Raw genomic sequence first — 27,666 nt, forward strand, 5'->3', positions numbered from 1 at the left:
CAAACATCACATTAAAAGTTACACGAAGAAATATACTAGTAAAGGTTTCATTTATTGTAACAAATTATACATTTATATATTACAACATTTATTAAATATTTCTATCATGAGGATTATTATATCTAAAAGAAAGTTAGAACTTCATACACGTGCATACTAAATGAATATTACAACCATTTATTAAGCTGCTTCAAAGTCCAACCCATGCACGTTTTTTACAAACATATTTCTTTTTAATTAATTTATCATTTTATAAGAGCAAAAGAAATATTAAATACTCAAAGAGATTTTATCGATAAGTAACAATAATGAAATAAATATTGATATGATAAAATACATCCAAGAGTTGATAATTATCAGCAATGCGATAGAAAATTTTATTTGTATTCATTAGATAGTCAAGTTACTTTTTATTGTTATATGTAATTTTCCTACTATTACAAATTTTTTTAAACAAGATCGTTCCTCTCTCGACCACTGTTTCATTTCGTTAAAGATCCAATTAAAAATCTTGGGAGTATAAAATTCCAATACTGTCTATTATTTTTTCATTAACATTATTTGCTAGATGATAAGACCATTCCTTCCCAAGGTGCAAGATACACAAAATTGCGGGATTTTTTAAATCTGTGAATAAAATAAAATAAAATTTGAAATTTCATTATTGCATTGTAACGAAAGAATTACAAATATGAATAACCCAAATAACAAAGTACGATTACTTAAAATAAATACCTTTGTGTATGATAAGCATCAATTTCAATGTAGGTATTGTTATAAAGGGTCATAACATCTTTCAAATTAACTCGAGTTGTTATCACAGGTGAGAAACTCATTAATAAAGTAACCGATTCTCCAGGTACTTCTCGAGTGACAGATAATACTTCGCAATTGTAACAATATTCTGTGTAAAGCTTCAAAACTTTAACTTTTAATAAACCTCTCTGAAGAGCACTCGATGTTTTACGCAATTTAATCAAATTTTGATACATTTTATAAGGGGTGACTTCTGAACTGTTCTTCTGACTTTCCAAATTTAAATATTTATAATTATCATGAACAGGAAGCCAAGTTTTATTAGCAGTGCTGAATCCTGTCAGTCAATCAATTCGATAAATTAATCATTTGTAATATTTTAAAGATTTAATCCTAATATTTAAAATATTTACCAGCATTTTTCCTATCGTTCCATTGAAAAGGTGTACGAGTTGGATCACGTGATGCACCTTTGTACTTGTCCTTTCCAACATTGCAAGCTTGTGGATCCTGCGTATCTTCCCAGGATATGTCCCTTTTGTCAACCATTTCAATTTCTTCACCGTAATATGTTACAGCAACTCCAGGTAAAATCATGGTCAACATATTCATTTGCATAGCTCTATTTGGGAAACGTGAAGCTACACGACTATTATCGTGATTTCCCAACTAAACAAAAATTATCGTAGAATTAGGAGATATTTTGTTACATAATCGTTAAATAATAATAGGAGATCATCTTACCACCCAATTGGCAATACAACCCTCTGGAATATTTGACATCCACCCATCGATAATTCTTTTATAATCATCTGCTTTCGAGTAACGATTGATATCAGAGATAAAGTAAAAATTAAATGGAATTTGTGCACCATTGTAGTAATATTTGATAGTATTTTTTAAATTGGTATAAGCTTCAGTCATCACGACCTAAAACAAGTTCCCAAAAATATGAGTCAACAAATGAATTGAAAGATTTTTCATGAATATATTCATACCTTTTCGTCCACGTTATTTTCATCGGCATAATCGTCAAGAACGTCTCTCCAACTTTGGACTAATCCATAAGTTCTTGGATCGTCTTTTGTATAAATGTGATCTAAATAACCATAATCACGAGTTGTGGTATTTGGTATATGGCTTCTAGGTTCATCACGCAAATCGTCTCGTTCGAATAAATGTGGTATGGCGTCTACTCGGAAACCATCTACACCTTTACGAAGCCAAAATAAAAGAATTTCCTACACATAAAAAAATAAACAAAGTAGGTAAAAAATATGATAATGCAATTGCAATTGCAAATAAAACTTAAGAATTGACAATCCAACTTACTTCCATTTCCTTTCTGACATCGACATTGTTAAAATTTAAATCTGGTTGTCTATACTCGAACTGATGGAAATACCATTCGTTCATGGTTTCATTATACGTCCATGCAGGACCACTGAAAACACTGATCCAATTATTTGGTGGTGTTACACCGTCATTTTTTCGTCCCTTTTTCCAAATATAATAATCCTTGTATTTTTGTTCCCCAGCTAAAGCTTTTTGAAACCATTCGTGTTTATCTGACGTATGATTTGGTACGAAATCAAGAATTACCTGTGAAAGATAAACAAATTATCCATATAAAATCTACAAAATGAATTTAGAAAAACTTAGGACAATATTACAAAGAAAAAATCATAAGAAATGATCATACTCTTAATCCAAGTTTCTTCGCTTTTTCGACCATTGCATCGAAATCTTGCATGGTACCATAATCTGGATGTATTGCTTTAAAATCTGATACGTCGTAACCAAAATCAACCATTGGGCTAGGAAAAATAGGTGAAAGCCATATTGCTTCAATACCAGCGTCAACGAAATGTTCCAATTTTGATGTAATACCTGTTTAATTGCCAATCACAATGATGTTTGAGATGAAATAAATGATTGAAATTATTCAGTAAAATCTTACCATTTAAATCGCCGATTCCATCACCATTGGAATCCATAAAACTTCGTGGATAGATTTGATAGAATACTGCATTTTTCCACCAATATTTATTTTTGATTTCGCCATTGACGAAACCCGTTGCCAACAACAAAGCACAAAAGTAGACCACGCGTAACATGATTTGCAACAGTCTCATGAACTACTACTGAAGATGATCTTCCATATAAATATACTCCTAAAATGTTGAATTTACTGATAAGTTATCAATAACTTAGTGCTATCAAAATGACCTGATAATTTTTCGTAATTAAGTTAGCCTAAATTTAAAAAAAACAAACAATTATTTAGAACAATGTTTTTCATTCGTTTCAAAGATTACATTATTTTCTTAAATAGAAAAATTATTAGACACAAACCCTACATCAATAATTATTTTATACTTTAATAGAAAGGAATTACAAAGATTTTTGTGATATATTTTTTCGTTCGATCAGACAACGTATCGAACCTTGATTAAAATAATCTTGATTAGATTACGTAACAACACCTATTTATTATGACACGTTTATCTTCAAAATGATGATTAAATACAAGTACTCTACTTTACAGATTTAATTTTTAGTAATCAAACTTATTCTTTATACAAGGTGATTATAATTATTAAATCAAAAATATACATATATATTTGCAAGAAAAATTATACTGATTAGTAATCAAGTATTTGCTTTTAAATAAAATTAATATTATATTTAAAAATATAGGAATATAGCAATATATGTATATAGTTTCGTTTATTGTAACAAATTATACATTATACATATTACAGTATTTATTAAATAATTTTATCATATGAATAAAAGAAGTTAGAACTTCATAAAGGTATACTAAATGAATATTATCTTTTTAAATTCCAAAACATGCACGTTTATTACTTACATATTACTTATTTTTATTTTATTTGTCATACTGTATAAGAAAAGAAATATTCAATACACAAAAAGATTTTATCGATAAGGAATAAGAGAAATAAATATTGAACGATAAAATACAACGGGAGAGTAGATAATTATCAGCAACGAGATAGGATTTTTCTATGCGTCAATTGGATAGTAAAGTTCCTTTTATTTATGTAGTTTTCCTACTGTTACAAATTTTTATACAAGATCATTCGTTTTACGACCCTCGTACTGCATTTCGTTAAAAATCCAATTTAAAATTTTGCATATAAAACATCCAATATATATATATATATATAAATTGGTTTATTAAATTTAATTGCTAGATGATAAGATCATTGCTTGCCAAGGTGCAAGATATGCGAAATTGTGAGATTTTTTAAATCTGCAAATGAAAAAATAAGATTTGAAGTGAGTTAAATTTTGTTTAAATCATAAATATAATAACAATCCAAATAAAAAAATATGATTATTTATTTAAATACCTTTTAGTATGATATGCATCGATTTCAACGTAGGTATTGTTATAAAGGGTCATTACATCCTTCAAATTAACACGAGTTGTTATCACAGGTGAGAAACTCATTAATAAAGTTACTGATTCTCCAGGTACTTCTCGATTGATAGCTAATACCTCGCAATTATAACAATAATCCGTGTTAAGCTTCAACACATTTACCTTCAATGAACCATTTTTAATAGCACTCGATGTTTTGCGCAATTTAATCAAAGATTGATATATCTTGTAAAGCGATTGTTCTTTAGAATTCTTTTGATTTAATAAATTCAATCTTTTGTAATTTTCATGTACAGGTATCCACGTTCGATTAGCTTTACTGAATCCTGCCAATAAATTAATTATTTGTAATATCATCAAGACGTAATCCTAATTCAATCCAAATTCAAATCTTACCAGCATTTCTGCTATTGTCCCATTGAAAGGGTGTACGTGCTGGATCACGAGATTCATATTTGTATTTGTCCTTTCCAGCATTACAAGCTTGTGGATCCTTCGTATCTTTCCAGGATATGTCCCTTTTGTCAACCATTCCAATTTCTTCACCGTAATAAGTTACACCAACTCCTGGCAAAATCATCGTCATCATATTCAATTGCATAGTCCTATTTGGAAAACGTGACCCAACACGACTATTATCGTGATTTCCCAACTATAATTAAAATAATTATATTACCAGATAATTTGTTTAACAATTATAAAAAATTATAACAGGATATTTCATCTTACCACCCAATTTGCAACTCCATTCTTTGGAGTATGTTCCATCCATTGTTCGATAATTCTTTTAAAATCATCTGCTTTTGAATTTTGATTGATGTCCGAGATCAATTGAAAATTAAATGGTATTTGAGCGCCATACTGATAATATTTCGTAGTATTTTTTAGATTAGTATAAGCTTCGGTCATTATCACCTTAGAAACGTGTACAAATATTTGATTAGTTATTTTACGTTTTGATATACTTGCTTAAGTAGAATGTTTGTCGAATCAAAAAAACAATTCATTAATTGAAAGATGAACACACCCACAAATATAAGACCTTCAGATAAAAAAAAGGCACACCTTAAATGATTACAAAATACAAAAATACACAAAAACTTGTTGTGATAACATCTTACACACAACTACAAGTATAAAAATAAAATACAGAAGAAAACTAATTCAAATTACATCTTTGGTGAAGGGACTGTTCATTTTTATTTAATTTAATTTTTGTTTCTTTCATTCGTTTGGTTTATCACCAATTACTAACTCCCTGTTTTTTCTTTTTACAAACAACCATACAAGTAGATATAGTAATAGTAATATTTAAAAAATTTTGTTTAAATATATTCGTACCTTTTCATCCGAATTATTGGCATTGGCATAATCATCGAGAACTTTTCTCCAACTTTTTACCATATCATAGGTTCGTTGATCGTCAATGGTATAAATGTGATTTAAGTAACCATAATCTCGAGTGGTGGTATCTGGGTTAAAGCTTCTAGGTTCATCGCGAAGATCATCACGCTCGAAAAGAAAAGGAATGGCATCCACTCGAAAACCATCAACACCTTTACGTAGCCAAAATCGAAGCACTTCCTAGAAACAAAATAAAAATGATTATTTTCAATTAAAAATTGCTAATTTTTAATTTGATAATTGTAACTTACATCCATTTCAGCACAAACTTCGGGATTATTGTAATTTAAATCTGGTTGTCTGTATTCGAATTGATGTAAATACCATTCGTTCATGGTTTTATCATAAGTCCAAGCTGGACCACTGAATCGACTAATCCAATTGTTTGGTGGCATTGAACCATCATTATTACGTCCTTTTCTCCAAATATAATAATCCTTGTATTTTTTTACACCAGCTAAAGCCTTTTGAAACCATTCGTGTTTATCTGACGTATGATTCGGTACGAAATCAAGAATTACCTGTGAAAATTAAACAAATTATCCTTAAAATATCAACAAAATGAATTTAGAAAAACTTAGGACAGTATTACAAAGAAAAACCATCTGAAATGATCATACTCTTAATCCAAGTTTCTTTGCTTTTGCGACCATTGCATCGAAATCTTGCATGGTACCATAATCTGGATGTATTGCTTTGAAATTGGATATGTCGTAACCAAAATCTACCATTGGACTAGCATAAATTGGTGAAATCCATATTCCATCAATCCCAGTTTCAACGAAATGTTCCAATTTTGATGCAATACCTGTTTAATTGCCAATCACAATGATGGTTGAGATAAATTAAATGATTGAATTTATTCAGAAAAATCTTACCATTTAAATCACCGATTCCATCACCATTGGAATCCATGAAACTTCGTGGATAGATTTGATAGAATACTGCATTCTTCCACCATACTTTATTTTTGATTTCGCCATTGACGAAACTTGTTACGAACAATAATGTACATAAGCTGACCAAACGAAACATGTTTGCAACTGTGATGCACTACCTGGAAAGATCTTCCTTATAAATGTACCACTAAATTATTGAATTTTCTGATAAGCTATCTTTTATCAATGATTTTGACGATATTAAAAAGATCTAATTAATTTTTTTTTTGTAAATAATATATAGCCTAAATTTTTCTTGATTTTTTTCTTAAATATTGTTAACATTATAGTTTTTAATTAATACGAGAAGATTATCAATTATTTACAAAAAGTTATAGTTTATTTAATTCTAAATGGAATAAACAATAAACAAACAAAAGTGAACATTTTGTAATATCTTTCATTTAATCGAACAACGTATCAAAAACCTTGATTAAAATAATCTTTATTACATTCCATATGACAACACGTACTTATTATGATACGTTTATCTCTTTGGAATGATGATTAAATAAAAGTACCCTACTTCATGTATTAATCGATTATCATTTTAATCGTGAAATTTGTACACACAAAAAAAAGATTCTAAAAGATAACCATTGTATTATAGTAACCTAACTTATTCTGTATACAAATTAATTATACTTGTTACATAACAAATATACATATACATATATTTGGAAGAAAAATTATCTATAAAAATCAAATCTAAATATTGCAAATTTAAGTTTATTAAAAATATAATTTAATTATTTAATAATTTAATTAAATTTTTATTGATGGTGAAGAGAATAATATAAAAAAAAACATAAATATATGTAACAAATTTTAACTTTTTTTATTTTTGTAATCTCATATATGTGTCTATCATGTAAAAACCCCCATAGGAACAGCTATCCTACATAGGAATCATAAAAGATAAAATATATTTTATATTTATTGAAGACTATAAAAACTAAATAACTAAAAAACAAATAGAAATTATTAGCTTTTAAATAAAATTAAGATAACATTTGAAAATACATGGGAAATATGGTAATATATGTTTATTGTAATAAATTATATTGCAATATTTATTAAATAATTCTATCACACGAGAATAATTATATTTGAAGATTGAAAAATAATTCCTAAGGCGTATTTTATAAATTGTATGACTTGTTGACCTTTTCCACTGTTTCAAAGTCAAAGGCATGCACGTTGATACTACGTGAATCACAACCAATTATTATTTATTTTCAAATGAATTATCTTTTTGCACGATCAAAAGAAATATTGGCTACTCAAAAAGATTTGATCGATAAGGAACATGCGAAATAAATATTGATTTTGATCAAATACCATGGAGAGTCTGATAATTATCAGCAATACGATTGAATTTTTATTTGTGTTAATTGAATGATCATGTTACAGTGTATTACACAATTTGTAGTATTCGTATTATTGCAATTATACATTTCTAAACATTAGATTGGTTATTTTTTGTTATGATAATGACCACTATACTTTCCGGATTTAAATAAAAAATTAGTTTGCCTTTTTAATAAAATTTTATTTAAGTTTTATCACTAAAAAGTTACACACATTATGCAATAATTTCACATAATAAAAATACTGTCGGTATTGATAAATAATTTAATTGCTAGATGAAATGACGATTCCTTCCCAAGGAACGATATATGCGTAGTTGAAATATAATTTATATCTGCAAATAAAAAAAAATATAATATTTAAAAATTATTTATTTAAATTGTCAACCTTTTCGTATACGTCGTTCATGCATATGATGCCGTAACGAAAAGGGTTTTAACCAATATTAATAGTCTAAATAAAAAATAATTATTTAATAAATACCTTTGTGTATGATAAGCATCGATTTCAACATACGTATTGTTATAAAGAGTCATTACGTCGTTCAAATTAACATGAGTTGTTACAACTGGTGAGAAACTCATTAACAGTGTCATCGATTGACCAGGAATTTCACGAGTTATAGATAATACTTCACAATTGTAACAATAATCCGTGTTCAATTTCAATACTTTTAATTTCAATGAACCTTCTTTAAGAACTCGCGATGTTTTGCGTAATTTAATCAATGATCGATAAATTTTGTAGTAGGATTGATCGGTAGAATTCGTTTGATCTAATAAATTCAATACTTTATAATTTTCATGAACTGGAAGCCACGTTTTAGAACCATTGTTGAAACCTATTAAACAATAAATTCAATTTGATTTGTTGACTTAATGATGATAATGAAATTCGTGAATTATATAATTTCTTTTTTACCTGCATTAACGGTATAATCCCATTGGAAAGGTGTACGATTAGGATCGCGAGATCGTTCAGAATATTTGTCTTTTCCGGCATTGCAAGCTTGTGGATCTTGGGTGTCTTCCCATGAAATGTCTCTTTTGTCAACCATACCAATTTCTTCGCCATAATAAGTTACAGCAACTCCAGGTAAAATCATTGGTAGCATAAGCATTTGATTACCTCTTTTTGGATAACGCGATATCGTACGACTACGATCGTGGTTTCCCAACTATAAATAGTATAATAATTAAAGTAATTATAATTTTTAATAGTAAATATTTTTACAAAATGTAACAAATATAAATATTAAAATAAAATAATATTAAATCCCGTAAAAATTTTATTACAATATATATAATTTATTAACAATAGTTATACTATGTAATGTTGATCAACTTACCACCCAATTGGCAACACCATTCTTTGGCATTTCTCGAATCCATGATTCGATGGTATCTTTAAATTCGGTAGCACTCGAGGTGTGATTGACATCAGTGATCAATTTGAAATTAAATGGTATATGAGAACCATAATCATAATATTTCGTAGTATTTTGTAAATCGGTATATGCTTCCGTCATCATCACCTAAAACGTGTACGAACATACGATTGGTTCATTCAATCAAATTTATTAAAGGTATTCGTACCTTTTCATCCTCGTTATTGGCATTTGCATAATCATCGAGAACTTTTCTCCAACTTTGGACTAATTCGTAAGTTCTTGGATCGTCTTTAGTATAAATATGATCTAAATAAGCATAATCGCGTTCTGTCGTAGTTGGATCAAAACTTCTGGGCTCGTCACGAAGATCATCAACTTCGAATAAATGTGGAACTGCGTCAACGCGAAAACCATCAATACCTTTACGTAACCAAAATCGTATGACTTCCTAAAAATAAACCGCAAAATATATCACCTCGATTCTAATGAAGTTTCCAATTCGAAAAATGAAAGAAAAAAGAATGATCTAAAGATTTTCAATCAAAAATTCGAGTTCAACTTACTTCCATTTCAGCTCGCACATCGGGATTACTGTAATTCAAATCTGGTTGCCTGTATTCGAATTGATGGAAATACCATTCCTTCATGGTTTCATTATACGTCCATGCAGGGCCACTGAAAACACTGATCCAATTATTTGGTGGTGTTACACCGTCATTTTTTCGTCCCTTTTTCCAAATATAATAATCCTTGTATTTTTTAATACCAGCTAAAGCTTTTTTGAACCATTCGTGTTCATGTGACGTATGATTTGGCACGAGATCGAGAACTAACTGAGAAATATAAACAAATTATCGTGAATAATATTCATTTTTCATTTTTTTAGAATTTAGGACAATTAAAAACCATCTACCTTTAATCCAAGTTTCTTTGCTTTTGCTAACAAAGCTTCGAAATCTTTCATGGTACCAAAATCTGGATGTATTGCTCTGAAATCTGATATGTCGTAACCAAAATCTACCATTGGACTAGCATAAATGGGTGATAACCATATTCCATCAACCCCAGCATCAACGAAATGTTCCAATTTCGAAGTAATACCTGTTTAGTTTCAATCATGATTGATGTTTTGGGTGTGGAAAATTATTGAATCATTTCATAACAAATTTGAATTAATTCTTACCATTTAAATCACCAATTCCATCGTTGTTCAAATCCATGAAACTCCTGGGATAAATTTGATAAAACACTGCATTCTTCCACCATCCTTTATTTTTAATCTCGCCATTGACGAGACCCGTTGCAAATAACAACGAACATATACAAAGTAAGCGCAACATGTTTGCAATTTGTTTGATGTACCACCTAGGAAAAACCTTATATAAATATACTACCTAAATATAAAAATTTACACGATACCTTATCATTTAGTTTGCACTATCAATAAAAAGTCGATTCATTCTTTTTTTTCTGTTTTTTTCTTGTTTTTTTTTTTTTTTTTTTTTCATTGCATTTTATAAGAAGGAAATTTTTAATTGGACGATAATTATTCTAAGAAAAATTTATGATAAGGAAAATAATATACTGTCTCACATATGTATGTAGTTTGATGGGATTTTTTCTTTTTCTTTTGGAATGCATTCTTTAAATGTCAAGAAACAACAAAACAATTCCTACAAATCTCTAATCGATTTATCAGATCATCTACAATCTGCTATTGTAAGATAAGACTTCCTTTAACAACTGCGTGATGATAAATACTTACCATTAAACATTTAATCGTCATATAACATGATATATGATTAAATCAGCATACCTTGTTTCATTTATTTTGCAACGAACATTAATAAACAAAGATATAATTCAAATTAGATGAATGAATGATTGAAAAACAAATTATCATTTGCATTGGAATAATCTGACTGTATGTATCATATGTCATAATGAGAATCATAATGAGAATCAATGCGTTAAAATTGAAATCGAATCTGTAACTAATCGAGTATTTTTATTTCTCGGTAGAATTATAGAGAATACAGCGCTAATTTTACATGATTTTTGGATAATATATATATATATTTTTTTTATATATATATTCTTTTTTTGATTAATCACATCACATCAAACATATACAGTGCGGAAATGAACGATTTATGTACATGTTTATCGTATCGAATTGCATTGAATAAATGAATTACAGAAGTTTTAAATGTTAAAATATCCCAATTTGCAAAGATATCAAATGCATAACGTCGAAACAACGACGTATCGACGACGTTGTCAATAACAAACATCATTTACTTAAAAGTTAATTTGCTTAAGTATTATTTCCAAGTTGTAAAATATTAGAAAAAAGCAACAAAAAAAAAAAAAGAAAAGAAAAAGTGATTCCCCCGAGTTAGACGTAATTTATTGTGTACATTTACGTCAATGTATGCTTAGTTCAAGTATTTAATTTTATTGGTCGAGTATTATTTAATTATTATAATTATACGAAGCTAGCTTTTTTTTCTCTTTTAAAAATCGTCAAGATTCGGCAAAAAAAAAACAAATTATAATAATCATCCTCTTTCTTCTACAATTATTTTTCTTTTTTTGAGTTTTCATACACTAATATTAATAATTAAGTATTAATATTAATGACAATAATAATAATAATAATAATAATAATAATAATAATAATAATAATAATGAGATATTATTATACATTAATCGTAATTAAAATGAAAGCGTATATAATTTGTACGTATGCGGAAAAAACGTCCTAAAGTATTGTATAATTTGTGTCATCTTTCAAATTATTATTTTTTTTGGTCAAAATTTTAGCATCGCATAGGAAAAGGCCTGTACCGTCGTCGATTTTTTTTTATTTAACGCGAATTAGAGAGAAAAAGAGAGAAAAATATCGGATCGCGTTCGTTCAATCATAAGATTGATAAAAGTTTTTCTATTTACTTAAGATAATAATAATAATAATAATAATAATAATAATAATAATAATAATAATAATAATAATAATAATAATAATAATAATAATGATCGTACACTCACGAAAATTATTCGAGAGGATGATGTTAAAAATTATCGAAAGGATTTATCGGAAATATTCATTTTTTTTTCCACTCAACTTTTGCATATACATATATATATATATATATATATATTATTAATTTTTTTTTTCAATCGTGCGATCCGATACTATTCTTTTTATTTTATTTTTTTTTATTTTTTACAAAACCTACGTCCAATATAGGTACATAATCTTATTTTCTATCACGCGTTTTGGCCCCTCATCTGTCGCAAGAAGGATACTCTTTTTAATTCGTATTTCTTACTTTGTGTTCACGTCGGAATATTTTCACTTGATAATCTCGTTCTTGCGTGTTATATATATATATATTATTTTGTAAATTGTAATGTTATTTTTTTTGTTCTTTTTTCAGTTTTTTTTTTTTTCAATTACTTAAACAAACGCGCAGACCTTTTACGTCTCAAGTCAAATATTTCGACTAGATTTTACTTTGACAAAAAATTCACTTTACTTGATATATATCTATATATATATATTCCTTCTTCTTTATTATTATTTTGTTCTTTCCTCTCTGTTTATAAATAGTAACTAGAGTACACAACTCCTATACGCACACACAGGCACACACACACATATATATATATATTGTAATAAAAACGTTTTAAAATCGAGAGAACGTAAATCGTACGTTGTGTCGTCCAACTTCGAATAAATGAAATTGATAAATTGACGTTTATTCAAAGGAACGGTGTTGTTTCTTGAGGTGAGTAGTAATAGTAGTGTTGTGTGCGAGCGATTTATTAAAGTGCGCTACTTTCAATTTGCAACATTCATTTATAAAAGAGTAGTAGTATTTAGTTGTGTGCCAGCTATTAAAAATAAATAAGTTTACGCGCAGAATGTTTTCTATATACATTAATCTAAGTATATACTTTACCCCGTTTCAAAAATGAGAGAGAGAGAGAGAGAGAGAGAGAGAGAGATACACACATGAAACGTAGATACCTTCTCACCTTTGTATCATGCTGTTTATTAAAACGACAAATGACACACTAACTAACTAACGATAGAATAAAATTAAAAAAAAAAAAAACACAATAAAAATTAAATAAGGACGGATATGTGTTTGAACGTGTTTCAACTATAAAGTATTATTATATTATTTTCTCTTACAGAATAGTTTGCACCACCCTCCTCCCTCATGTACTCTCACTCGACGAAGATGTTCAAAATGTATTAAACTACACCTTTTTATTTTCTTCTTAGTTTTTCCTTTTCTTTTCTTTTCTTTTCTTTTCTTTTCTTTTCTTTTCTTTTCTTTTCTTTTCTTTTTATTCTTTTCTTTTTGTTCGTACGTATGTTTCTAAGTAAACGACTTGAAACGTGTTTTATACTTTATTTAGAAACTTTTGTTAGATGTACCGCGAGAGTGTAAGTGCATTACTACTACTACTACTACTACTACTACTACTATTTACTACTACTAATATTACTACTACTACTACGACAAAAACGACGACAGATACGTAAAAAGATACGTTTACCTCTTAGCTTTTTCTTGGTCCTTTTTTCGTCTCTCTCTCTCTCTCTCTCTCTCTCACTCTCTCTATGTATGTGTGTATTTCTCGAAAGATATTTTTCGATTATAACACTTGATAAAATGATAATAACGTCTCTACATTTTTATATAATATATACAAAGAGAACTGTAATTATTCTCCAACTAAGCATCGTCATCATCATCATCATCATCATCTATGACGATTAGGTTTTAGTAATAGTAGTAGTAGCAGTAGTTACGTTACCGCGAATAAATACTTGCGGATACGTTTAGTTACGTGATCTAAAAGAGTTGCATAATTGAAAGATAAATTCCTAATGGCTGCCAAAGATATATGTTGTAAATTACCGCAGACCTCACAGGTAAAACTTGGTATCCTTCTAACGAGTATTCTTTTTCATCATCATCATCATCATCATCATTGTCGGACAAATAAAACGATCATTGGGAGCTCATCATACGTGAAAACGTGTACCCCCACATCATACATTGGCTCTCAATCCGACTCACATATATATATATATAATTTTTTTTGACATATACATTTACATAGCATTTACACGCACACATTCACACACATACATATTTAAATAAACACTAACGAGACACTAATTGAAATCTTTTACATTAATTATACATCGATTAAAGCTCAACCTCGACGCTTTCATGAATAGATAACTGTGTGTATCTATCACGTGACTATATATATATATATATATATATATATATATATATATATATATATATATATATATATATATATATATGTAAGTAAATAAGATGTCTTATTTATGTCTATTAATTATTATACTTTCGAGAATTCTAATTGGTTAAGGCTTTACAAGTAAAATCGTATGAACCTTCTCTTTCTTTTCCTCTTCCACCCACCCCCAACCTTTTCGATAGATCGATCGATTCAAAGAATGTGAGAGAGAGAAGGAGGGAGAGAGAGAGAGAGAGAGATAATGCAGGCATATACTTTCATCTTGCAAAAAAATCTCCATAAAATCCCATAAATCCGTTTAACGTTCGAGACCCTTTTTCCAAAGTACGACACGGGGATTTATCTTCTTACTTTCGTCTATTTCCATCTTCTCTTCAAACGAAAGAGATGTTTTATTCGAAAAGGAACGGATAGATAGATAGTAATACTTGCTATTTGCTTGTGCGTAATAATCGAACCCAAAAAATATATTTATTCCTACAAAAATGTTTCTTCAGTAAGAATTTAATATTAAAATATCTTTTAATAGAACTATTTCATTAAATAATAGTACGCGTTTAATATTTACACGTACGTGTTCGATTTTTTTGCTTGTAACTTCCATCCTTTAACTTTATTCGTCATGGTAAATGTGAAAGTAGAAAAATAAGTTTTAATGTGCGTTTCGTTGAAGCATATTTACAAGAATCCCCATCATCGAATAACGTCGTTCGTGCAATTACGAGAAGAGAAGAATTAAAAATAATAAAATAAAATTAAAAACAAAAAAAAACATAAACAACGATTAAACCCATTCAGATATTTTATCTGAAGTTTGATAAAATTATTCATTTGATTTATTATTTTTCCCTTTTGTATTTTTTTCTTTTCTTTTGCATCCTCGTTATCGTTCAATCTTATTTTCTTATTTATTTAAATAATTTCAAATGTAATGATTTAATCGATGCGTTTCGAATATTATTTTAAACAATTCTGTTCTCTAAGTATTCGTTGAGATTAGAATATTTTGGAATTTTATCTGTTAATCTACGAAGAACGTACATGGGCATTTCTATGCATTTCTATGCATTTCTATGCATTTCTAACGTTAGATGAAAAGAAAAAAGAAGAAAAAGACGAATAGAAATAGCATTGACGATGTAAGAATAAATTTAGCATAGTTTTCATCATACTATGATCTAACAATTTTATCAGATACTATTTCCTTTTCTATTTTTTTTGTTCTTTTTTTATGAACAAGATATACGTTGTTTTATCGTCTAACTTTGTATAACGCGTCTTGTCATCTATCGTTTTAGGCTACGATACTAGAACTTTTTTTCAAACGTGACCGTAAAAATATTAAAGATTTTCGAGAGAAAGAGAGAGAGAGAGAATAGAAAAAAGAAATAAACCTAACGCAGCAACAAACCAGGTCTTTCATAGAAAAAGGTGTGAAATAAAAATCGATTATTCTCTTTCTAGTTGGCAGAATAAACACAACGTTTTTCTTTGAAATAAACTCCACGGTTCTCGGTTAGTTTTTTTTTTTGTTTGAAAGTTTTTAGAGAATTTGTGTGTCGTTGCACGAAAACTAGAATCGAGGTATTTGTGTATAGGTAGAGAAAGAAAGATATAGAAAGAGAGAAAGAGAGAGCTACAATCATCATTTACATAAGTAGCATACACGATTTGTTTTTTTTTTGCTAATTAAATATCTACTTTTGCATTCACGGTGAAATTTCATTACTTTTTTTTTTTTTTGTAAATTTCTATTCATAAATAGAAAGGTGTTGAGACGAAGAAAAAAAATATTTCGAAGGTTCGGCTTAAACGCGAGTAGTTTTTTTTTTTTTTTGGTTCTTTTCTCTTGTTTTTCTTATTTTCATCCTTTTTGGTATTTTTTTCTTTGAGAATATAATCTCGTTTGTTGTTGTAGCCTAAAATCGCACAGAAGATATTTGGTATTTGAAATTATTAAGCTTCCAATCCAATCATCGAATCACATTTTTCACTCTTCGGCGGTCGTTTGAACGTTTTCCCCTTCCCCTTCGGCATTAGAATTCTGTTCAGCTTCCTTTTGTGCTCTAATTTCTGCATCTGTAGAAATACACGAACGATCAAAGTATTTACATTTAAAAAAAAAAAAATAAAACGAAAAGGAACAACACGATGAGATAGAACACAAAGTGATTTGATAAAAAAAAAACAAATTGATACTCCAGTCGTGAAAATGGCTGGAAATTGTTAAACAAAATTAATATTTCATATAAAAATGAAAACTAAATATATTTATTTTAAAAGAAAAATCTATCGCGTAAATGAATATTGGTCGAATGAATATGCACTTGGAAACTCGAACTATCGTTCGATGGTTCTCCAAAGAGAATATTTTTATGAAAGGTTAATAAAATAGAATTTAAATTATGTTTGAAACATAAAAGTTTGTTCGTAAAGGAAATATGACGATTCCTTTGATTGAACCATTTCAATATATTTTTTATTTTTTCAATTTTATTACAATTATTTATAAATGACGTACCACGAACTGCTTGTTCCTTCCAAATTTGTTTGTTCTCTGCCAAACATTGTATCCATGGTTTGCCTATTTTAAACCTATTACTTTCCGGCGTTGAACCTACGAATACAACAACGTTATCGATGAATTTTTTGTAACTCCGCCACAGGTACAAATCAAAATAAATAATAATGACAATTATAATTATTGAAATTATTGAAAAATGTTTACCATTAGCAGATTCATCTACGCTTTCTTTAACGTTCAAAGGTGCAAGAACTGTCTCCAACATGTCGCTGCACACTTGCATACTCGGTTCAACGATAAATTCTATAAAACCGATTTGAGATTCAGCTACCAATGTATTATTTCGATCACATAATGGTGAAAACGGCAAGCCAAGTTCTCTCTCTTTGTCTCCTTGCCTGAAAAACTCTTCCAACAGCTGCGTCGTCCACCTGCAGACACACATATGTACATATGCACACAATTCGTGAAAGAGAAATTATTTCGATTACCAGTGAATTATTCGACAGAAAATGTTACGATATAAATAAATAAAATGATCTAACCTATGATGAAGATCCCATCTTTTCGCTGGATGAGAAATATCGCAACAGTGTAGCACAAGACTGACAGCTTTGCTTTTGTCAACGCTAGGTTCTGCCAAGCTTAAGAGATTTTTCATATTTTTCAGCTGTTGAAAATGATAACTCATGTCGGTGGCCAATACCATGTCGATCACGAGAGAACGAAATTCTCTGTATTCTTCTCGCGACAAATTTTGCAAAATATTACACTCGTCTTCCCTTAATATTCTGCAAAAAAAAAAAAAAAAAAAAAAATAATATATATCCTTCCTTTATTTCTCCAATTTTCTTTAGTTCAAATCTAAACGTTATATACGTGACAAAACTTTGATACGAAATTGCAAATGTTGTATACCTGAAACTCGCTGATGTATGGTGATTTTCTAACACGGCACGGTCGTTATAAAGAAGAGCCGTATCACTGCCAGACATTACGTGAAAATTGTTCGTGGTCCCGGTGTGCTCGTAGTCGTGAATAATCGCCGCTACGAGAGATGAGAATATTTCTAAATCGGTCAGCCAATTCTGCAAAAAGTAATATTCTCTCGTCAAACTACAAGATTATTTAACTTTCAACTAGGAAAAGTAACTTGAAAAGATAAAACCACTAAAGAATTTTCAAAAAATCAAAGTTTTATTTGTTTATTATTTTAGATGGTCCCTCTAGGAACCTCAAAAATGATATCCCAAAAGATTATTACTAAAAAATATCTTTAAGTACTTGTTTTTTAAAGTATATCATGACTTTCTATAATTTAAAACTTTAAACGCATTGATCTCAAAATTATTTGTTTATTGTTTTAAATGGTCCCTTTAAGAACCTCAAAAATGATAATCCCAAAAAATTATGGCTAAAAAATATCTTTAAGTACTTGTTTTTTAAAGTATATCATGACTTTCTATAATTTAAAATTTTAAACGTGTTGATCTGAAAATGAACACGCGTTAATGTTTAAAATTGTTAACTTACCATTAGCCCCGTTTGGCACAAAATGTAATGCATAGTTTGAGCTACGTCAGCGGCATGAAGATTATTATGATATGGATTCCGATGTCTACAATATCCTTCTTCGATTCTTCCTAAGAAACATTCCAGAACCGCGGGTGGTACTTTGAACTTATGTAACATGCCGTAACGATTCAGTAGATCGTATCCTATGTATTTAACGGGAGCTCCTAGTGCAGCTTCGCTCAATGAAAACACGTCGAAAGACCAGTCGTCCAACGTCTTGAATTAACATTCATTAAGATTTCTTAGAGAGAAAGAGAAAAAGTTCTTTTTTTGCTAAAATACTTGCTTTAAAGGTATATAACTAAAGGCTAGATCTGTCTAATTAAAATAACTGCAATTCAAAAGTCGTCAAGCAATTACAACCAACACAAATTAAACTAAATTTCTTTGAGTTCCATCATCAATTAATATAAAAATATAAAAATTGATTAGAAAAAGGTGATGTCAATTGATTTATTACGGATGTTTAATTTAAATAAAATCATGTCTCTCCCCCTCCCCTGTATATTTCATCTTGTCACCTTTCACGTGACAAAGTGATAGGGATTTAATATGAAATATCAAAGAAAAATAAATGTGCATTCGTGTTGAGAATGAAAAAAAATCAAACATACCTTGAGTACTTTAACAACATCTGGCGGAAATTGCATCAGAGCGGTATTGGTTACTCTCCTATAAATCCGATCAACAAATATTCCAGCTCTGATGGCATGAGCGACAGATCGAAATTTTGGTTTTTCGTCTGCCTTCCGTCTCGTCGTTGCCAGCTGTCTGGTAAAAGTCGAAGCTAACCATTCTCGAACTTCGGGTGGTACTGCATCAGGTTGTACTTCTGACAGTTCGTCATCTTCATCTGCCAATCGTCTATAGGAAAATCATACGAATCTAATATTAACGATCTTTCGATATTTATCAATAATCGAAACATTTCGGAAAAATCCTACCTTCTTTTACGATTATTATTTAAAAAAAGTAAAAAAAAAAAAATTAAAAAATAGAAGAAGCTAAAAATCATCATTTTGCTCGAAATACACTTGTAAACTGTTAAAAATATAATCTCATTTAACCCGATCACGATTTTATAATTCACGTCTACTGAAATTTAGATCAAATTTTAGATCAAAGCAATCCACCCTCTCTTGAAAAGTTGTTCAACGTGGTACACACGTCTTCTCTCTGAACGTACGCGTAATGAATCGACGAGAATTCGCATCTGGTGACATATCGTACGAATAAACCAACGCGAGAGGAATACACGAATTTAGGTATTTTCTACACGCACAAACGCGTGTAGTATACATACACGTTTGTATTTACGAATACGTGATATCGAAAGAGAATGACAGTGTAACTGGAAAATGCATTTAATCGAGTTACAGATTATCCTTTTTTTTTTCTTCTTTTTTTTTTATTATTTTCCCAAAATAATTTGCATTTTACGAAATATACATATATTTTCATACCCTATTTTTCGTTTGTTTCTTTTTCCCTGATTAAATCGTAAAACTCGACTCTCTTTATGTATATTTTAAACAATAATAATCAACATGAATTTAACAATAAGAACGAGACGTCGTTTCATATATCGCGAAAACACATTATTTTAATGAAAAAATATCTCTTTACGAATGAAATGTTGACGATTAACAACAGATTCATTTTTATTTTATCTACCAATAGCAAACGAATATACGATAGGATTTTACAATACGATTTATAAACTTCCCTCCCAAAAAAAAATATATATAAACGATATATCAGCTGTTGGTTATATGATTTTAAAGATCGTCGACCTACTTTTATTCACGAGTCGTAAAAACATTTTCGATAATAATCCTGAAAAACATTTTTGTTATTAACAACGACGATTTGCGTATAGTGATTGTATAACTATACAAGGAATGCAGGCAACCAATGAAAATTATAACCTACGACTAATGTTATTTACGACGTAAGTACGTAATAATTGAATATATATGTATTAATTCTTCAAAGTTTATAAAAGATAAAATAATTTTATTGGTAACTTGTTAGAAAAGAAGTTAAGATGTTTTATTTCATTTTTTTTCAATTAGTTGAAACGTTTAACACGAGTTACATAGTTACATGGAAAAAGAAGAAATGAAACATAATTTTCTAATTATCAACGTACGTACATCTAGAAAATTAGGATGATAGCTGAAATGAATTAGATTTCAATTCTAAAAGCTAAAGATCAGTTTTTGGAAAATGTCATCATGATGAAAATATAGAAAAATGTCATGCAAAATAAAATACTTTTCGTGTATGTGTGTTATATAGTGACAGGAAGAAGAAAATATTATTTAATAAATATTTAATAATAATAACAGGTAATAAACGGTGAACAATATCGTGATAGGTTTTTTTTTGTTGGTTGTAGTCAAACTTTTTGCACAAACCTACGACGTACACCTTGTCGGCAAGTAGCAGCTGATTCCGTTTGGTCGGCATCTCTACAATGTAAAACATCAAAGAAAAGACATGTAACATTGAGGGTTTTCTTCTTTCTTTTTCTTTTTACATCGATCTATCCGTTGTCCAAAAAAAAAAAAACCAAAAAAACCAAACAAACGTCTCCGTTCGACCACGAGAAAGGAGTGACGAAAAAATTCGCATAAATTTCTTTTACGACGGACGTAATAACTTCAATTCTACTTTTTATTTCTGTTACTTTTTTTTTGACATTGACGAACTTTCGAGTCACCCCCGTTTGACAATTTAACCGATTTGATAACGGGAAACGTTTGATCCCGTTTGATTCCTTTTTTTTCTGAATTCGTTTAAAATTTGAAGCACGTGTACAACGAATAGTTAATAACTTTTAAAAACGCCCTATGTGTGTGTGTATGTATACATGCACTCTCTTGAACTTAGAGGAGACAGAAGACATAATACATACATTAATAATTATTAACAATATATATATGTATATATAATTAACGATGCAACTTGTAGCAGGCAGGTATCCAGTAACTGCGAAGATATTACACCTAAAAAGAATCTATTGTATAAACGGGCCGAACGAAAGAAAAAAAGGGATGGAACTAAAAAAAGACAGAAAGATAGATAAATAGGGTGAAATATTACAAAGGCTTACAGGCAGCTTGGAATCAACATCTTCATGCTGTGTTTCAAGTGTCTCACGTGATTCCCAGTTATTCTTCTAACTTTTTACAAATACCTAATTCAAAATATTTTATTATACACACGTCTTCCCTTTAGATTAAACCGTACCATCGTTTTATTCTAAACAAGTATGACCAATCTATAATAATTTTATAAACAAAATTACAATGCATTTGCAAAAAGAAAAAAAAATGACTATGAACATTGCAAAGTGTTATTTTATAATATAAAAATCCTAACGATACAACTAATGTTAGATGAAACTAAGCATAGTTTGTCTTACTCGCTAGAAAAGAAGAAGAAAAAGAAAAAAAGTTACACGATCGCCATCGATCATATTATCCCCTAAGCTTTAAAAAAAAAAAAAAATAAAGAGATAAAAAAGCTCTCTCTTGAAATCGACTATTTAAATATGGGGATCTATATTCCCTAGAGGTAGAGAGATACGCTAGAGAAAAAGAAAAGAAAAAGGAGTATATGTGTGTGAGTTAAGATTAAGATTTTTTTTTCTTTTTCGTATTTATCATACCGCGTCATAAATCAGTACACTGTGATGGTATATCAGATAAGGGAAGAGCGATGTGACGTCGATTCGTACAAAATCATTTATACCACAAACGGAATTCCAAATGTACGTAAAGGAAAAATAAAAAGAAGAAACGTAGTAATCGATTGAAAGACAGTTTTAAAGATACAGTGCAGGTAGCCCTTCCACAACACGGGATCTTATAACACGATTCATAAATTCGAGAACCTTCCTACAACATGGCATCCTATAACACTGTTTCCTTTCAAAATACCTTTGTACAACACTGTACTTCTACAGCCGCGACAAGGCTTAAAGATACAGTGTTGCGGAAAATATTTCTTTTCATCTCCATGGCCTGAAAACAAAAGTCTCATACAACACAGTTTCACACAACACGGCATTTTCTAAGAACTTATCTACCGTGTTATAGGAGGGTTACCTGTAGTTAGAAGGTTAGTGAAAGGTGGGGGGATATTAAATACGTGCGGAGTCAATCGCTCGACCCTTATGGGGGTGATGGGTTTGGGTTGTAAAAGGAGATGGTGATCATTGGCAGCGTTCTAGCATACAAATGCATCATGGTCAAGAACACTGTGTATGCGATAACCCACTACGAACATCGGCGAAGGAATCAGAACAGGCATCGACGGGGTTGGGGGTGAGACTGGAGATAAGGGGTGGGTTTATTGAAGAGAATCTTCGAAAGTGAGGAGAAATGATGATTCGTGTGTTTTTTTGTTGTTGTTTTGTTTTTTGGGGGCTAGGAAATGTGAATGTTTCGCAACCTTTCCCAGACAGGGGTGCGAAGCTTCCTTTTCTGGGTTACCACTGCATGGCTCTGTGGTCCATCCGGGTCCATGCTGCCCCCCAGGGATGTAGAAGTCAGAACCGGACCCCTACGTGATGACCGAGAGCACTCATTCCCGCCTGAACTCACCCTGCGGTAGTGCTCGTTAGTTCATCATATATAGAAAAGAATAAAATAGTCATAGATTACACTTTTTCTTTTTCTTTTTTTTCTCTATCTGCCCTTTTTTCTTTTTTTTTTTTCTTTCTTTTTTCCTATCCTACATTGCTCTTTTTCTCTTTCTCCTTTTTTAATATCCCCTTTTCCTTTTTCCCATTTTTTTTATCGCGTTTTGCTTCTTATTTTATCGTATTATATCATCTCCCATTTTTGAAAAAGCATTTTTAAAAATACGTAAAGTCAATTTTTTGTGCTCCCCGCTGCTTTATGACTTAAAAGAGACATTACAAAGTAAACTATGAGATGAAAATTTGGTTGGTCTTTGAAGTAGCAGCCAAGTTCACCATCCTCGAAGAAGGTAACCTGGAAAATGCTTTTACGGGAAATCGAAAAGAATGTAAGTGTAGTAGCAGCCATGAGAGTAGAAAGAGCGTTGTGTGATGGAAGAACACTTCCGTTTTAGTTAAAAATCTTTGACATTTCTTTTTTTATTATACCTCGTTCTCGTATCATTTCTTTTTTTCTTTTTTTTTTCTTTGTATGACCGAATAAAAATTAATAGAAAATATTATAAATTAAATGTCGATAAGGAAACATTAAACTACTTGTTTCTTATATCCAATAGGCATTAAGGGTAACAGATAATAATAATGAAATAATAATAATAATAATAATAATAATAATAATAATAATAATAATAATAATCCGAAATTTAATATCACTTTAATACTTTTCTAATCAATTGAAATTATTCATTTTTTTTTATTCTCGGGACAATGGGGATCCAGTTTTTCTAATCGGGTGTCAATAATACGCCTAAAGTGTCTACTTGGGTAAAATAATACTACGAGTTATCAAACTTAATGTTACATGCTTTCGAGTGAGCAAAATTATCTCACACGGTTTTCAAATATATGTGTGTAAAACGGTGTCACATCGGATACACAGGAAAAGCGTTAATAAAAATTATTAGCCGAACGCGAATTGTTTGATGATCAAATATTAAAACGATTTTTATTTATTAATTCGATGTGTGTCAAATATTATGTGTCCCTCTGTATAAAATACGGTATCTGTATGTATATGTATAATAATAAAATAATAATTAAAATCAATCTTAAAAAAGTTTAATAAATTTTAAATAGTAATAGTAGTATATAAGTATAATATGAATAATAATTAATAAATAATACTTTAGCATTAAAAATAGAATTAACAATAATAAGAAAAAAGTAAAAGCGAAGAAGGAAAAAATTTCGCATTGCCTCCTGTGAGGATTGAACTCACGACCCCTGGTTTACGAGACCAGTGCTCTACCACTGAGCTAAAGAGGCACTCTTATAAAGTCTTTCTAACCATTACCAGATCTACGTGGAAAAATTGAAGAACAATAAATTTTTATTTAAATAAATTCGATCGATACAAAACTACCATTTTCAAATCGAACGCGTGTATCGATCGATCCTCGAGAACTTTCATCCTAAATATTTCTCTAATTTTTTTAATTGTTTTTATGGGATCGTGAGTTAAATCCAATAGAAAAGCATCACGAAAAAATCGTATTTTCTTTTTTTTTTTTTATTAAAAACATTAATTAAAACTTTAATCCTGTATTTTTATCCACATATTTAGATTCGCTCGCACGAGACAAGGAAAATCAATAAACTGTGAAGTAAATCCAAGTGATTCAAAGAATTCTTTTCAAACTCATTTTTTTCTATATAATAATTCGTACAATTTCATTAAAAATAAAAGAAAAATCTTTTTTTTCTGTACTCTGAGGATAAACAAACAAAAAAATATATCATTGTAGTAAAACAGTGTGATAAAAAACTCTCGTGCGTTTTGCAAAACTTTCGTATATTTCAAAAGAGACACATAGGACGATATACGTAAGAACGTCGTTTTATAGTTCGTTAGGCAAAGTGGAAAAAAAAAAAATATATATATATATATAGAAAGAGATATAATAGCATTATACAAATGCAACTTACTTTGTCTCGTCGATGAAGACTGCTTCTAATACGCGTGCAGCGTATTGTAAATTTCTTTGAAGCAACTCGGCTGATATTTCGCCGTGTTGAAGCTGCCTCAACAGACAACGAAGCCTGTAAAAAAAAAAAATACAAGGAATGAAAACGAATAATAAATAATATGACAGTCATATTGTCACAAAGTCACAAAGTATTATCACGCATTTGAAAAAAAAAGTTTTTCTATGTGATAAAATCGTTTGAACTTTTAAAAAATTTTTTTTGATTTCTTTTTTTATTTGTTTTCGTACCTGAGGGCAGCTTTGTCGCAGGCGTCGGGGGTGTCGATGGCTGGTAGAGAATCTGTCGTGAGATCAACATTATCGAGGATCTCGTCGAGATCAACGGACTGACTCGACAAAAACCTGTCAGGATTATGCGACGACGGTGAACTCTCGAAACTGCCACCGCCGAGGCTTTTGCTTTTACCCGAACTGCGTCGTACTATCGTCAGTGTGCCTTGCTCTGAAATTAAACACGAACGATATCGTTCGATAACAGAGCTTTTACCTACTCCTCACCACTCTCAAACTCTGGATTAAAACATATATGAGTTCTATAAAACTTTATATATACGTATATCATTCTCAATAGGAATAATACATAAGTGGTATATATATATATATATATATATATAAATATATTGCATCTCTCTTGAACACTCCATTAATTGTTTGGGTAAAGGAAAATTGTACGGATTAAATGGAAATCCGCAAAATGAATGAAATAAAAATTGATATAAAATGATGTTACTACTAGAACTAAAGTTAAAGAAGATATCGAGTCTTGGAACGTGAAAAGAATCGTATTATAACACAATCATTTATCTACTGAAAGAAAAGAGTGAGAGAGAGAGAAGAGTAATCCTTGTCGATTTGTGATAACAACACAAATCCTAAGTGGAATTCTCTTGGTAATAATATCGTGGAAACTTACTAGACAGCTGACCATTTCGACCAGGGGAGGAAGGATTGTGTTGACGTGATGACGGTGGTATCGGTGGTGGTGGTGGAGTTGTACCACTCGAACAACCACCGGTAGACGCATTCGCGTTCGAAGCTGCACCGTGCGAGGCCACCCCCATGTCGTCTCTCGTGACCCTTCTATCAGGCGGAGATGCGACTGCAATTTTCAACAAGAATTTGTCCTTACTTATAAATTACATTCCGTTCCACTTCTTTACATACATACGGTACAATCTTTATATATATTTCATTTAAGCGAGAAGTATTTCGACAATTTTTTTCTTCTTTTTTTAGATCAACATAAATAACCTGACTCCCCTAATCAAAATCGCGAGATTTTCTTTTATTTTTTTATTTCTTCAATATTTATAAACTTTGTTTTTTAACACGTTGATTGTTTTTATTTAAGATGTGTAAAGGAAAATATTTAAAACATATTGGTCTGTCAAACTTTGAAACTTTGATTTTTTCATTTATATGCACATGTGTTTTGATTTCTCAAATACTAGATATTAATGTATCTATTTATCTATAATCAATTGAACGATCAAACCTTCAACGATAAAAGTACCAACGGGTCATTCGACTGCAGTAAAAGCACCGCATGATAGCTATCGATTTGTAAACTCCTTCGATATAGAACCTTACAACTGCTACCTATATGAAATAAAATACATCGACGAAATTCAATATGCGAGTAATTGCATTTAATTATTAATATATAAGTTAATTATTTTTCTCGTGATAAATTTCATAATCTTTAATTAGTTTATTAGATATATTACAAAAACAATATTTATCAAACTGATAATTCTATTTTATCTTAGTATACGATGATACAATATATATAATTTTAGTGTATGTGTGTACTCGTGTTTTTTATAATTAAACAAAGTTTTTCTAACAACTGTCGATGGTTTAAAAAAGTGATTAAAATAAAATTAATATTATAAACTTAAAATTGAGAAAATAAAGAAGTGACCATTAGATAATAATTATTACTAATGTTGTTCAACAAAAAAAGAAAAACAAACCACTTGGTTCGTAACTTTACGAGAAGAAAAACATCGACGATGATTGAAAGCATCGATTCTTCTAAAACGAGATGTAACATACTCGTAAAATCTTCAGATTGGAATGATATATCATTTCAGAGGTAGGAAAGAAACTTTAAGCTTTCTACTATGAAAAAGAAAAAAAAAAGAAAAAAAGAAAAAAAAAGAACTATTAGGAGTTTGTTCGTTAAGTGTAATCTACGATTCTTGAATATTCCTTTAAGCTCGGAAAGAGAAATGGTTTTTTTTTTTCACACTTGCTCGGTAATTCCCACTAACTTCAT

At 29.8% G+C, this 27,666-nt stretch overlaps 4 protein-coding genes and 1 non-coding gene across 9 annotated transcripts in view; all 5 read right to left on the bottom strand.

Annotated features, from left to right (window-relative positions):
* Positions 1–33: 33 nt before the first annotated feature.
* Positions 34–3,360, bottom strand: LOC149032389 (maltase 1-like). The gene is made up of 8 exons (XM_089173354.1): positions 2,717–3,360; positions 2,459–2,646; positions 2,089–2,358; positions 1,755–1,997; positions 1,501–1,686; positions 1,170–1,425; positions 736–1,093; positions 34–627 (listed from the first exon to the last, which is right to left on the bottom strand). Exons 1-8 carry the CDS (start codon positions 2,889–2,891, stop codon positions 558–560), a joined length of 1,746 nt encoding a protein of 581 aa, XP_089029480.1. The 5' UTR covers positions 2,892–3,360; the 3' UTR covers positions 34–557.
* Positions 3,361–3,948: 588 nt separating this feature from the next.
* On the bottom strand, positions 3,949–6,794 carry LOC107070028 (maltase 1). Its single transcript, XM_089173355.1, has 8 exons — positions 6,451–6,794; positions 6,193–6,380; positions 5,824–6,093; positions 5,510–5,752; positions 4,898–5,083; positions 4,565–4,820; positions 4,137–4,494; positions 3,949–4,036 (listed from the first exon to the last, which is right to left on the bottom strand). The coding sequence occupies exons 1-8, from the start codon at positions 6,605–6,607 to the stop codon at positions 3,967–3,969; spliced, it is 1,728 nt and encodes a 575-aa protein (XP_089029481.1). The 5' UTR covers positions 6,608–6,794; the 3' UTR covers positions 3,949–3,966.
* A 1,247-nt stretch (positions 6,795–8,041) lies between these two features.
* On the bottom strand, positions 8,042–10,725 carry LOC149032390 (maltase 1-like). Its single transcript, XM_089173276.1, has 8 exons — positions 10,455–10,725; positions 10,185–10,372; positions 9,835–10,104; positions 9,477–9,719; positions 9,230–9,415; positions 8,803–9,058; positions 8,365–8,722; positions 8,042–8,215 (listed from the first exon to the last, which is right to left on the bottom strand). The coding sequence occupies exons 1-8, from the start codon at positions 10,609–10,611 to the stop codon at positions 8,146–8,148; spliced, it is 1,728 nt and encodes a 575-aa protein (XP_089029402.1). The 5' UTR covers positions 10,612–10,725; the 3' UTR covers positions 8,042–8,145.
* Positions 10,726–13,877: 3,152 nt separating this feature from the next.
* Positions 13,878–27,666, bottom strand: part of LOC107070023 (dual specificity calcium/calmodulin-dependent 3',5'-cyclic nucleotide phosphodiesterase 1) — a 73,925-nt gene continuing 60,136 nt past the window's right edge. For 3 of the 5 annotated variants that reach the window (XM_015327823.2, XM_015327822.2, XM_015327818.2), the window contains exons 2-13: positions 26,299–26,484; positions 25,614–25,827; positions 25,324–25,437; positions 23,148–23,300; positions 21,107–21,160; positions 19,301–19,550; positions 18,645–18,902; positions 18,030–18,199; positions 17,657–17,902; positions 17,316–17,542; positions 17,109–17,204; positions 13,878–16,666 (exon numbers count right to left, since the gene is read on the bottom strand). In XM_015327823.2, coding sequence (XP_015183309.1) covers positions 16,578–16,666; positions 17,109–17,204; positions 17,316–17,542; positions 17,657–17,902; positions 18,030–18,199; positions 18,645–18,902; positions 19,301–19,550; positions 21,107–21,160; positions 23,148–23,300; positions 25,324–25,437; positions 25,614–25,827; positions 26,299–26,484 — 2,057 coding nt within the window. In that variant the 3' untranslated portion in view covers positions 13,878–16,577. The remainder of the gene's footprint in view (positions 16,667–17,108; positions 17,205–17,315; positions 17,543–17,656; positions 17,903–18,029; positions 18,200–18,644; positions 18,903–19,300; positions 19,551–21,106; positions 21,161–23,147; positions 23,301–25,323; positions 25,438–25,613; positions 25,828–26,298; positions 26,485–27,666) is intronic. The other 2 variants (XM_015327821.2, XM_015327820.2) reach the window with 2 other exon arrangements.
* Positions 24,592–24,663, bottom strand: TRNAT-CGU (transfer RNA threonine (anticodon CGU)). The gene has a single exon. It is a non-coding gene; the product is annotated as a tRNA-Thr (tRNA).

Source organism: Polistes dominula, unplaced genomic scaffold (genome assembly GCF_049000335.1).
Source record: "Polistes dominula isolate Pdom_NZ unplaced genomic scaffold, Pdom_raw_medaka scaffold_35, whole genome shotgun sequence".
Taxonomy (NCBI): Eukaryota; Metazoa; Arthropoda; class Insecta; order Hymenoptera; family Vespidae; genus Polistes; species Polistes dominula.

Bases quoted from the DNA above. Each gene is read 5' to 3' on its own strand.
- LOC149032389 (XM_089173354.1), bottom strand. From the start codon at position 2,891: ATGAGACTGTTGCAAATCATGTTACGCGTGGTCTACTTTTGTGCTTTG. The intron at 2,647-2,716 runs GTAAGATTTTAC...GCAATTAAACAG, and splicing joins TGGAATCGGCGATTTAAATG to GTATTACATCAAAATTGGAA. The intron at 2,359-2,458 runs GTATGATCATTT...TATCTTTCACAG, and splicing joins CGAAGAAACTTGGATTAAGA to GTAATTCTTGATTTCGTACC.
- LOC107070028 (XM_089173355.1), bottom strand. From the start codon at position 6,607: ATGTTTCGTTTGGTCAGCTTATGTACATTATTGTTCGTAACAAGTTTC. The intron at 6,094-6,192 runs GTATGATCATTT...TAATTTTCACAG, and splicing joins CAAAGAAACTTGGATTAAGA to GTAATTCTTGATTTCGTACC. The intron at 4,037-4,136 runs GTATTTAAATAA...TTTCATTTGCAG, and splicing joins GATGCATATCATACTAAAAG to ATTTAAAAAATCTCACAATT.
- LOC149032390 (XM_089173276.1), bottom strand. From the start codon at position 10,611: ATGTTGCGCTTACTTTGTATATGTTCGTTGTTATTTGCAACGGGTCTC. The intron at 10,105-10,184 runs GTAGATGGTTTT...TATATTTCTCAG, and splicing joins CAAAGAAACTTGGATTAAAG to TTAGTTCTCGATCTCGTGCC. The intron at 9,059-9,229 runs GTAAGTTGATCA...TACTATTTATAG, and splicing joins ATGGTGTTGCCAATTGGGTG to TTGGGAAACCACGATCGTAG.